We start from the raw sequence: 14,033 nt of genomic DNA on the forward strand, positions 1-14,033 counted from the left end.
AAATGGTTTGAAATATTTGTATCCGATCTTGTACTAATGCATGTGTGTTATTGTTTACTAGAATGCAAAAAGAGAATGAAGAGAATGTAAAGAGAATGCCCCCTGACAACCCGATGTTGTCTGTGAAAGAGAATGTTGGTAAAACAACCCCTGAGGTTGAGTACCGGAGCGAGTTAGTGTTGGGTTTTGAGAATTCTAACACTCCTATGGTGTACATGCAACCCTAGAAACCTTGGATCTATGTTTTCTCTAAAATGCATGCAAATTTGATTTCCAAGGTTTACAACCTAACTAGCATGTTATGGGGTACTTGTAATACAAAACTTTAAGTAGAATAACATACCTTTCGTTTTTGGTTGATTGCTTGGAGTTTTAGAGCCTAGCACCAATAGTGTGGATGCCTCAAGTGGTGTCACAAATCACCCAAAACAACTTGGAAATACTTGAGAGAATATGATGCTTGCTAGAATCTGCCCACCCTTGTTTCTCACACACACTAGTGCCAATTCTAGAACCAATGACCTCTTTATATACTATGGTGGATTAGGGTTACACCCTAATACCCATGACTCTTCATTTACCTAGGATCCATGGGTTAAAAGCTCCATGGACTATCCATGGACTTCCATATACTCTTAGCCCATCCTAAATAAATCTTAGCCCATTCCATATATATGTAAGAGTCCATATTTAATTAGTTCCATTTGATCAATTCTTGATCAACACTAATTAAATAATATTAATATAATATATTAATGGATCATAAACATCTTATTCTCAAAAATATATCCATACAAATTGTTAGGTGAAGTGCAACCCAAATGGACCATGTCGGGTCGGGTCAAGTCATACCAAATATAGTTACGGACTTAGACACCTTATCCAACAGTCTCCCACTTGGATAAGTCTGATAACTATAGCTGCAAGTATAACTTCAGGAACCAACCAGCAATCGTAGCTCTTTTAAAACTCTGTTGAACTATGAAGCGCCATTTTAGATAAGTGATCATATAATCATCTGTTCTCAAGATATCAGCCGGACAAATACATGGAACAATGTCGTACTTATTGTTCAGCAGTTGTTTCTCGATCTCTGATTGTTTGACATAGAACTAAATTGAACACATCAATTAGGTTCTGACCGGGCCCGGTACATAGGTCAAAACCAAATCATCGAGGGGCCCAGATATCGCTTCTAATCCTAAAAGGAACAAATAAACTTCGACTCATATGCTTGTACTAACTACCAGTTGAATTATGCACAAAAGCACGTTTTATGAAATTGAGTTACCAATGCGTTTTCGTACAATCAATGTATAACCAACTCATAGTCAACAACTCATATCTCTAGGTTTGAAGATATATATATATATATATATATATATATATATATATATGATATTACCGTCTCACGATCACTCGAGATAAATTCCATGAATTGATACAAGTGAGCGTGGGTTTAATCCAATACTCAGAACTTATGAGCACTCATGAATGTTGTAGCAACCACTGCTATGTCTAATGCACCTTAGACAAATCTTACAAGCCAGATTCATGACAGTCTTGATTCAATACTTACTTCCAACGTATGACCGACTGTGGAGAGTTTGAATAAAATAATTATTCTGGAAGTCAAAACATGCAAAATTGAAACAATAGTAAACGATCAACATAGGATAGTAACACTTTACTCATAAATAAATAACAACTTTTATTTAATCATCAAATGTTAATTACATTTTACAAGTTTCAGAAAACTATCTAATTATTAAAACTAATATCGTCTCTCAGCCTGATGCTTCTCGCATGCTGCAAATGCCTAACCCTAGTCAGTCCCTTCGTGAGGGGATCTGCAGGATTCTCTTCCGACGATACCCTCTTTGCCACGAGGAGTCCTTCTTCTATTTTGTGTCTTATGAAGTGATATTTTCTGTCAATGTGTCTGGATCTACCATGATCTCTTGGTTCCTTGGCTAAGGCAACCGCACTATTGCTGTCACAGAAAATCTCCATAGGCTCCTGTATAGCTGGTACAACTCCAAGGTCTCCAATGAAGTTCTTCAGCCATATTGCCTCCTTTGCCGCTTCACTCGCTGCTATGTACTCTGATTCACAAGTAGAATCAGCTACTGTCTCCTGCTTGGAACTTTTCCAAGTAATTGCTCCTCCATTTAGGGTAAAGACCCAGCCTGACTGAGAGTGGAAATTATCCCTATCAGTCTGGAAGCTAGCATCACTATACCCTGCTACTCTCAAGTCATCACTCCCACCGAGGGTAAGAATCCAGTCCTTAGTCATCCGTAGGTACTTGAGAATGTTCTTTACTGCAGTCCAGTGAGCCTTGCCATGGTTTCCCTGATATCAGCTGACCATGCTCAAAGCAAAGGCCACATCAGGACGAGTACATGTCATAGCATACATGATCGAGCCAACAGCGGAAGCATATGGTAATCGACTCATCTCAGCTATCTCAGCTTCTGTACTCAGACTCTGAGTTTTACTCAGTCTGGCATTGTGCTGGATCGGTAACTCTCCTTTCTTGGAATTCTCCATGTTGAACCTCATCAACACTTTATCCAAGTAGGTACTCTGACTAAGTCCAATTAGTCTTTTACTCTTGTCTCTCAGTATCCTTATCCCTAGGATGTAGGAAGCTTCTCCAAGGTCCTTCATAGCGAAACACTTCCCAAGCCAGGACTTAACCTCCTGCAAAGTCGGGATATCATTTCCTATGAGTAGTATGTCATCCACATACAACACCAAAAAGCTAACTATACTCCCACTAGCCCTAACATATACACAGGACTCATCCTCGCTCCTCGAAAAGCCAAACTCTTTGACTTTCTCATCGAAGCAAAGATTCCATCTGCGAGGTGCTTGTTTCAATCCATAAATGGATTTCTCAAGCTTACACACTCTATTAGGGTACTTTGCATCGACAAAACCCTCTGGCTGAGCCATGTAAACATCCTCAGCCAACTTTCCATTAAGGAAAGCGGTTTTGACATCCATTTGCCATATTTCATAATCATGAAATGCAACAATGGCTAGCATAACCCTAATAGACTTAATCTTTGCCACAGGTGAAAAAGTTTCATCATAATCAACTCCCGGAGTTTGAGAAAAGCCCTTTGCAACCAGTCGTGCCTTATAAGTGTGTACATTACCATCCATGTCGGTCTTCTTATTGAAGATCCATTTACACCCAACTGTCTTACGACCTGGCACATTGTCAACCAAGTTTCAAACTTGATTGTCATACATGGATTATATCTCGCTGTCCATAGCCTCTTTCCATTTAGCAGCCTCAGGGCCTGCCATGGCTTCCGTGTAGCTGTTAGGTTCATCCAGACTTACCAGTGTACTATCACTGATAAGCGTATCACCTTCCGCAGTAATATGGAAACCATAGTAATGCTCAGGTGCATTCCTAACTCTCGTGGAACGCCTCAGAGGTATGGGCTCATCTATCGGATCAACAGGAGTTTCCTCCTTAGGTTGGTCGCTAGTATTTGAGGTTCCTTCACCGCTTGACTCTTGAAGCTCTTCAAGGTCAATTTGCCTCCCACTGTCTCCTTGGCTTATAAATTCTCTCTCACGAAAGACTCCTCTCCTTGCCACAAAGACCACATTCTCATTAGGTCTGTAGAAGAGGTAACCAAAGGATTTCTGTGGGTAGCCGATGAAAATACACCTCTCACTTCGAGGTTCGAGCTTGTCGTGAGACTCGCGCCTCAAGAAAGCTTCGCAACCCCAAATATTGATGTGGTCCAGATTGGGAACCTTTCCGGTCCACATCTCATGAGGTGTTTTGGCAACCTTCTTTGTAGGGACTAGATTAAGGATATGGGCGGCAGTCTCTAAGGCATACCCCCAAAATGAGATTGGTAACGAAGATCGACTCATCATGGAACGAACCATATCCAACAAGGTTCGATTGCGCCTCTCAGCCACACCATTCAGCTATGGTGTCCTAGGAGGTGTCAATTGTGAGACAATCCCACATTCCTTAAGATAGTAAAGGAACTCAATACTAAGATACTCTCCTCCCCAATCGGATCGGAGCATCTTGATGTTCCTGCCCAGTTGATTCTCCATTTCCTGCTTAAGCTCTTTGAATTTCTCAAAGGTCTCTGACTTATGCTTGATTAAGTAGATATATCCATATATACTATAATCATTAGTAAAAGTCAGATAATAGCGATTAGCATCCCTTGTGGTGGTTTTGAAGGGTCCACACACATCTGTGTGTATGAGGTCCAACAAACCTTCACCCCTCCCACAAGAACTAGTGAAGGGTGACTTTGTCATTTTTTCAAGTAAACAAGACTCGCAACTATCATCTGATTTTAGGTCAAATGATTCCAAAACTCCAACCTTTTGGAGTTGGCCTATGCGCTTCTTGTTGACATGTCCAAGACGACAATGCCACAAGGATGCTTTATCCAAGGTAATAGAAGAATCAATGTGAAATACATTATTTCCTAAATTTTCTACAATCGACACAGTTTCATATACACCATCACAAGGTAATGCTTTAAAATAAAACACATCATTATAAAAAGCATCAATAGCACCAATTTTATTATCAAATGAAAAGGTGAATCCTTGCTTGTACAAACTATGAAAGGAAATAATATTTCTCGCCATTTCTGATGAGTAACAAATATTATTCAAATCTAAAGTTAACCCATTATTAAGCAATAAAGAATAAACTCCAATCCTGGTCACAAGTGATGCTTTCCATTGCCCATGATTAAGTTTATCTTCCCGAGCTCCACTTCTTCACTACTTCTTAGGCCCTACAAATTAGTACAAATGTGAATACCACAACCTGTATTGAGCACCCAAGAGTTAGTATGTAATGAGTTTTTAGACAATATAGTGTAAATACCTGCATGGATGGGTTTGACTTTCCCATCCTTTACATCCTGCAAGTACTTAGGGCAGCTTCGCTTCCAGTGCCCCTTTTCATGGCAGTAGAAGCACTGTGCTTCCTTTGGGTTTGAAGAAGGAGGAATGGAACCTTTCTTGGTTCCACTTGAAGAGGAGCCATCAAGAGACTTTCCTTTGGTACCCTTCGAAGGGTTCTTCTCCTTCTTCCCCTTTCCCTGCCCAATTGCCAGAACGAGAGCAGTAGTAGGAGTAGGAGTAACAGTGTATTTACCTTTAAGGCCACTTTCAGCGGTCCTTAACAGTCCTTGAAGCTTACTTAGTGTGACTTCCTCCTTGTTCATATGATAAGTCATACGAAACTGATCATAACTTGGAGGTAAGGAATGGAGAATGATGTCAATTGCTATGTCCTCAGGAAAGTCCACATTAAGCTTCAATAACCGGTCAACGAACCTTTGCATCTTCTGAAAGTGACCGGTGAGGGGTTCTCCCTCTTTCATCCTAGCTGTTATCATGGAGGAAATGATTTCATACCTCTCCTGACGAGCACTCTGATGGTACCTATCCATCAGATCTTGGTGCATCTCAAAAGGGTAGAAATATTCATAGGATTTCTGGAGTTCTGCTATCATTATGGCCAACATGATGCAAGACACCTTAGTGGCATCTTTCTCATGGGTACTATATTCAGCAATCTCCTCAGGAGTAGCAGTTGACTCATCGATAACCTTTAGCTCCTTATCGAGGACATACTCTTTGCCCTCATAGCAAGTAATCATTATGATGTTCCTAATCCATTCATTGAAATTGGAACCATCAAAAGTGACTTTCCCACACAAGTTCATTAGGGAAAAGGAGCCTGCAGGGTTTGAGCCAGTAGTAGTGTTGGAAGACATCTGAAAGAAAGAAGGACAAGTTTTATTAGATGAAGAGTCCTTAATAAGTCACCCAAATGAAATATTAAGGCTAGGATCCTACAAACTATTTCATAACTTGGAAGAGGGATGCTGTAATCCAAGCTATAAAATATTTGAAGGTAGGTAAATGACCATTTACCAATTTCCACCACGAAAACGAAATAAATTATTAAGTTTTAATTGGATTTGAAACTCCTAGATCTTTTGAGATACATTGAACTTTCAATGGCATGTTTGAATCTCGATTGTGCCCTCTCAAGTTTGTGACTGGGATGCCGAGGATCACAAACAAGGTGTGAATAACCATGCAAATTGACTTGGTACCCTTAATTTTATCACCTAATCGATGTGCCGGTTAACCACACGCATTCCATCGATCTATGATAAAACTTAAGTCACCCTTTGTCACTCTTACTAGTCCTAGTTAGTGTACCGGTTAACCACACACGCTCCACTAACGACTTGGTAAGGTACAAAGTGTAATTTCATTGGTTAGCACCTATTTCACATTTTCCTAAAGTAACTAAGATTGGGAATTAATAAAGGTTTAGTTACTTTATAATTTTATTATACTTTTAATGAGGATTAAGGTCCTATCTTACCCGTTCGGCTAACGACCCTCCACCAGTCAAGGAAGCGGTGGGTGAGAGTGGACACCCATTAAGCTGCCATTTTATAGGCAACAACCTTATACCCCCCTTATAGACCGGCTTCGTGAATGAGGCCTACTAACGGTAAGACTGACTTATTCTTATATATATATATATATATATATATATATATATATAATAATTAAACTTTTAATATTATAAAAGTATAAGGGTTGAATTTTAAACTTTTAAAATTCTAAGGTTCAATTTGGAATTAAAGTATTTAATGTGTGAGACTTTTCAAATTCCAAACTTGAGTGCAAGTGTTGAAACTATTCAAGACTTTTCATTTCATAACTTATGAGTTTTAATGGTCCATTAAAATGAAGACTCTTCATTTTATGTAACATCTTATTCTTTAATGACACTTTTAAAGAAGTGACTTTTGGTTATCCATAACTTGAGGACAAGTTATGGACTCCATCATTAGCCATTAAGATCAAGAATTATACTACAAGCAAATTACACATAATTCCTACGATCTTCTAAAACTCATAAGAACATGAACATTCATATCAAAATTTCAAGAATCATACTAACACATATAAAACATGGAATTTTGATATTAGCCATTGTAAATGGATTAGCATAAACATTACCCCATCTAAAATAAGTTTTAAAACACCAAAACAGTTTAGGGTAATGTTTCTAGTCCATTCCAGCAGCAAAACTCAAAAAACTGCATTCTGGGGCTCCTACTCGTCGAGTGCAAGAACCTACTCGATGAGTAGGATGAGTTTTCACATGGACTCGGCGAGTTCATGCTGCAGAGTGCAGATTTTTGAGCTTTTTCAACAAGTTTGCATCAAGTGTCAAGAAAACAAGCCTAGGCTCTGATACCACTGTTGGGTTTTGAACATTCTAACACTCCTATGGTGTACATGCAACCCTAGAAACCTTGGATCTATGTTTTCTCTAAAATACATGCAAATTTGATTTCCAAGGTTTACAACCTAACTAGCATGTTATGGGGTACTTGTAATACAAAACTTTAAGTAGAATAACATACCTTTCTTTTGTGGTTGATTGCTTGGAGTTTTAGAGCCTAGCACCAATAGTGCGGATGCCTCAAGTGGTGTCACAAATAACCCAAAACAACTTGGAAATACTTGAGAGAATATGATGCTTGCTAGAATCGGCCCACCCTTGTTTCCCACACACACTAGTGCCAATTCTAGAACCAAGGACCTCTTTATATACTATGGTGGATTAGGGTTACACCCTAATACCCATGACTCTTCATTTACCTAGGATCCATGGGTTAAAAGCTCCATGGACTATCCATGGACTTCCATATACTCTTAGCCCATCCTAAATAAATCTTAGCCCATTCCATATATATGTAAGAGTCCATATTTAATTAGTTCCATTTGATCAATTCTTGATCAACACTAATTAAATAATATTAATATAATATATTAATGGATCATAAACATCTTATTCTCAAAAATATATCCATACAAATTGTTAGGTGAAGTGCAACCCAAATGGACCATGCCGGGTCGGTTCAAGTCATACCAAATATAGTTACGGACTTAGACACCTTATCCAACAGTTAGTTACCGAGTAATCCAAAGAGAAAAGAGAATGATTTCCCCGTAAATTTTATAACGATAATTCTTCTAAGTGAGTCGTTATAACCATACTAGATAATGACAATTTCGGCTGTCATGGAGTTGGTGGACGCCGACGGAATAGAATAAGGTTTTTGTCACCCTAGACTGGCCTTGTCTAACTGTAGCGAACAACTCAGGTGTGGGGTGTCATCCCCGTATAGATCTATACACAAACCCTCGCTCTCCCTCAAAGAGACTCTGGTTATAACTATAGGCTACGATCGTACACTCAATAGGTGTCAACCGACACGTCTCACTTGATCCTTAATCGAATTTACGCGAAAAGAAACATATAAAGTACATTACAGGCCCACTAAACATGTAAGTGGACAACTAAGGCCCACTAAACACGTAAAAGGACACTAAGGCCCACTAAACATGCAAAAGGACACCTAGGCCCACTAAGCATGTAAAAGGACACTAAGGCCCACTAAACGTGTAAAAGGACACTAAGACCCACTAAACATGCAAAAGGACACTAAGGCCCACTAAGCATGTAAAAGGACACTAAAGCCCACTAAACATGTATATTATTTCCAGGCCCAATAAGGAATTATATATATATATATATATATATATATATATATATATATATATATATATATATATATATATAATACATATAAGTTAACATGTCTAGATGTTTTAAAAGTATATATAAGTTATACAAACTTACATCTAACAGATGTATAAGAGCTTTTAGCATGATAAAAATAATTTATTGTTTTTGACCTTTCTGTCCCTGTTTTTAGAAAAATTATAGAAAAATCATCGTAAGTCGAAATTTGGATCCGTAAACTCTGAGAGTTTGGAAAATGACTTTGTTCAGAATTTTTATTATAATTTTTAATAGCCTCAAACCAGTGTGAAAATGTTCATCTTCACCGACTGGTCCGAAATCATTCCGGAAATGATAGGCAGTTTTGTAAAAATCGCCAAAAATTGTAGACAAATTGTATGAACGCGTGAGAGTAGTCATTTTAAATGTATAAACCTGAGCTTTTTGCATGTAAAAAAAATTATAATTAAGGTGGTCAAAACAGTCCGTAATTAGACCAAAACGTTTCTGTTAAAAGCTGATTTTTGAGTTTAGGTTATACATGTTTGAACACCACACTCATTTTTGCTATTTTGAGTGTATAATCCCATATCTACAAGTTTATATGTAATATATATGACAACACATACTTTTCTCGTGGTTTTTATGAAGATCTAAGTGATAAACTTCATGTTCAAGTAAAGATCTAAAAGTTAAACACATAACACAATGGTACATGCAAATATCCAACGGTTAAACGAGAGTTGACTTGTATCCTCCCCCCGAAAACATGAAAAATACGAAAGATATGGGGGTATGAAGCTCAGCTTGAGGATTTTCGAGATGTAGATGAAGAAGAAAAAGAATCTTTGAACCTAGCTTGAGTTTTTGATGAGATCTTCGAAGTTGTGAGGGTTTTAAGGAGTTTATCACACAACAAAGTGTGTAAATTGAATGTTCTAAGCATAAACATGAAGCAAAAATACTTGAGTTAAACATAGAACTTACCAAATTATGAAACTTGAAGAGAAACTTCTTGTAACACACATACAAACCACGAATTTTGAAGAAAAGGATGAGAGAGTTTTTGGGTGATGAGAGAAAATATGTTGGAGATGAAGTTTGGGAATGGGTGGAGAGGGAGGGAGTGGCCGAGAAATGAAGATGAGAGAAGAGAGGGGTTAAGCATTGATGTTTGTGGGACAATAACCTCCTAGATGCATGAGATTGCATTGTTATATGGGGGTTAAATGTCTAGAAATATGATGGTTAAAAGTGTGTTGTCATGCTTAGGTTAAATCTTCATTTTTTTTAATTATTCCAAACCCTAACCGGCCCAAGGTTGGCCCAAAAAAATATATTTGTGGGCTTTGATTTGGCTTGGCCCAATGAGGAATCTTGGCCCATTGATGCTTAATAGGGTTTTAGGTTCAAAGGGCCCAAAATAGGAGGTTTCGGCCCAATGAGGCCTAAGGAAAGGTTTTCGGCCCAATGTGATTAAATAAGTGGGTATTCGGCCCAATAATGTTCTAGGGAAGGTATTGGCCCAATTAAGGGGGTTTGGGTCGAAAATTCTTGGGCTAAGGCCCAAAAATGATTGGATTTGACTTATTGGGTCGAGTTTTTGGATCTTCACGTGGTTGCTTCGACTTGTACGCAAGTATGAACTTAATATCGTTGACGTTTGAATTTCACTAAATGAAATTTTACAAGATTACACAAAGAGTTTTTCTTGTACAAGGGCCAACTTCCTAACCCAAATTTGCTAGTTGTGACACTTCTAGCCCATTATCTTCCATTGTCCTCCAAGTCCATTTGATTCCTAAAGATCCCGATCCTCTAGTCTCCTTAAAATCTGCAATTACGCTCATGAAACTAGAAAGTACCTGAAATAGTCATAAAATAACAAAAGGGAAAAATCCATGAATATTAACTAAATTATGAATGAAATATGCTAAAATAAACTATAAAAAGAGATAAATAAAATGAAATTATCAGGTATATTTGGGGAACTCACTAAGCTTTGGCTTAAATTTGTTGGTTTCATTGTTTTAGGTACATTAGATGATCGTGGCAAGGCGAATGCATGATCGTACACATCCTCCTACTGATATATGTTTTGAGAGATTTTTGATACTCTGATTTTATGGATTTGTTATGAAAACAATGGTTTATTATATCATGGTTTGTGAAAAATGGTTTACAAAAATGAAATTTTTTTTCATGATTTTTGGGATGTTACAATAAATTAGGATAAAATACAAAATAGATAATCAGGAATTCCTCGGGAGTGGCCTCAGATCAATTAGTGAAAAATCAAAGGAATGTATATTGAGGTGGTGTGGACATGTCTAAAGGAAGCTACCAACGACAAGAATTAAAAGGGTGGATTCGCTTACAGTCAATGGAAAGAAGGAGAGTATGACCACGAAGGAAGTGTGAATATAGTGTGATCTTAGACATGAATACGTTGTCTCTTTACGAGGACATGACCTCGTATAGGAGTGTTGTAGTGAAGTAGCTTATGTCATTTATACATGTCTTATTCGTTATACCGTTTGCATAGTTGCTTCTCTACATAATATGCATAAGGCTATTTATGTGACACTATTACCCAAGTGGAGGCATGCATAACAACATCTACCTTCCTCCAACCTCTTTTAATTCATGGTCTGTTGTTGTTGTTATTGGGTGCGATGTTGCTATTATTGTTATTCTTGCATAGAATAACTCCAAAAACACTCATGGACATATAAACCGACATAGGGGAGTTAGATTGGTCTTGATTTTTCGTAGAGTTAAAGACCTACATTAGAATGAGTATATCGTAATACAAGTGTTTACACCAACCATTCAACTTTTTAGCTTGGGATATCATGTCTTATTTGCAAAACTTAATTATGAAGGTTGGCTGGGTAGCTGACCCTGTTAGTCCGTTCTTGCAAGAGGGGTCTATATTAACTAAGATTTCCTCCGCTTAATGGATAACCATTTGCTACCAATGGAGAATTGCTTCTCATCTTGTGGATAAAGAGTTGCAAAAACTTTAGGGGATGTTTTCTACAAGTTTACATGAAGTACAAGGGCCGTTTGTGTAACATCTGAAAATATTCACAATCTCACACAATTCGTCAGTGTACATATATGGGACTGTTTTCCGTGCGATTCTATTCTTGAACAAACCAAACGCCTACATTCACTCGCCGTCGGCCTTCACGGTTCGTCATCTATCTCTCTCATCTGTTACATGATTTTATTTTATTTGAATTCAGTGTTGTTGGTATACGATCGGCACTTTTTGTATTCCATAACTTGTGGATCTCAGTTTTGTCGATATTTCTGATACTCCTTGTTTATAGGTTGTTCTGAACTGATTTTTTTTGTCCGGAAAAATTCCGTGTTTTTTTTATCGATCTCTAATCGGAGATTTTAAGGTGTTTTTGTAGGGTAATTGATAGTCGATTGCGCTCACTGTGTTCGATTTCACCTTATGATTGTCCTTTTGCTTAGTGCTTTGTAGTTGATTGACTCTGATTTCAATTACATGTACAAAATTGATAAAAAATGAATTTACTGTTGAAGATCCAAATAAAACAACAAATCTAGAAACTAAATGCTTGTGCTTGATATAGCTTGCTGGTGTTAAATTGTAAGCTTCGTGTCAAATGAAACCCTAGGTTTTTTAGGGTTATCAGTGGTCCAGAAATTACGGGTTTTTTTTTTTTTTTTTCACTTTTTCTCTAGATGAAAACGACTCTTTTTCTCTTGTTGATCCCATTGAAAACTGCAAGAATTTCCATTTTGAGATAATCCTACAGAAACTTCAAAATTACAATATTCGTATTATGGCATTCTACTTTCATTTTTTCCTATTATAGATTTGTACTTTATTTTTTTTTTCTTATTAGGACATTATACTTCAAAAAAAATTACCTATTTATAACATTCTACTTCTAATTTTTTTTCTTATCGGGACATTATACCTTGAAAGCTCTACCCAGTTATAGTAGTGAAAATTGTTTTTCATATAGATGACATTGCTATAAACATACTTCTCAAACTTAGTCATTTCAAGTCACAAGTGGAAAATTTACATTTTCGAGTCAATAAGCATCTTCATAATTTTGTTTTCTTTTTGTAATCCTTGAATTTTAAAAAAATTAATGATATATATATATATTTTTTGATTCCGATAATACCCTTGGGTAAATAGATGGATTGGCAAGGACAGAAGGTGGCAGAGCAATTGATGCAGATACTGCTGGTGGTATTTGCAGTTGCAGCATTTATAACAGGTTATGTTGTGGGTTCATTTCAACTGATGTTGTTTGTGTATGCTGGGGGAGTGGTGTTGACAACTTTGATTACAATTCCTAATTGGCCATTTTTTAACAAACATCCTCTCAAATGGTTGGATCCGAGTGAGGCTGAAAAGCATCCAAAACCACAGGTGGCTGTGACTTCGGTTTCAAAGAAGAAACCAACCAAGAAATAGGCTATGGCTATTTTATATCATAATTGGGTCAATTGAAATGAAATTTGTGTTTTTTTGGATTTGGAATGTGAGAAGTTTTATTCAGTTTTTAATGTTTAGCTTGATAAATAATATAATAGCTTTTATGCATCGGCAAAAGAAAATGGAAGAAAAATATTTTAAATGAGTAAGAGCAATTGAATTTGATCATCTTTAGTGCATTTTTTTCCCATACAATCACACTAAATTATTTTTCAATCTTTTCTAAATCTTAGACTATAAAATCTTTCATTTTTTTTTATTTGTCAAATCTTTGTATAATTTTGAAGAATGTGGGGCCCTCCACGAATTTGAATTTTTTAAATTTGCTTACTGGGCGTTTCCCCTCCAAATTTGGGTTAGATGTGTAATGGAAATAACAAATTATAATCCAAATTTCATGACCGGCTTCGCTTCAGAACCATGACTCTTTACAAATAGAAATGTTTATTTTATTTGATATGAAGTCTTGATTAATCTAATTTTTTTTTTATTAAAAACAATGGGTATTTGCTCCTGATGGGTAATAGTTCAAAAAAAAAATAAAAATTGAGAACCATAACTATCAACAGGTTCCAAATGGTTCCTTATATTAGGAATCAGTCACATCGATTTCAAAAATGGTAGTTGCATTTTTACGAATACCTGGTCCGGTGCTCACCGTTGGTTGTTGTGTAAGAGACATATTCATTACTCCAAAAAACATTTTTCCTAATTCCAGCAACCGGTCCAATTCCAACAATGTGTTTATAAAAAGAAAAATATGAAAGGGGTTTTCATGCATTTGAAGATAATACGTTGGGTTTTTATAAGACCATGTAGTTTAAGGTAATCGGCTATAAGAGGTTTACCGGTTACAAATTACATTGATCAGAACATTAAATGGTTTATTTATTATACATA

The 14,033-nt window shown here is 36.8% G+C and overlaps 1 protein-coding gene across 1 annotated transcript; it reads left to right on the forward strand.

The window, feature by feature from the left end:
- The first annotated feature begins 11,740 nt into the window (after nucleotides 1–11,740).
- On the forward strand, nucleotides 11,741–13,204 carry LOC145128424 (signal peptidase complex subunit 1-like). Its single transcript, XM_079063223.1, has 2 exons — nucleotides 11,741–11,835; nucleotides 12,831–13,204. The coding sequence occupies exon 2, from the start codon at nucleotides 12,831–12,833 to the stop codon at nucleotides 13,110–13,112; it is 282 nt and encodes a 93-aa protein (XP_078919349.1). The 5' UTR covers nucleotides 11,741–11,835; the 3' UTR covers nucleotides 13,113–13,204.
- The last annotated feature ends 829 nt before the right edge of the window (nucleotides 13,205–14,033 follow it).

Source organism: Lactuca virosa, chromosome 8, assembly GCF_052849685.1.
Source record: "Lactuca virosa cultivar CGN04683 chromosome 8, Lactuca_virosa_CGN04683_v6, whole genome shotgun sequence".
Classification (NCBI taxonomy): Eukaryota; Viridiplantae; Streptophyta; class Magnoliopsida; order Asterales; family Asteraceae; genus Lactuca; species Lactuca virosa.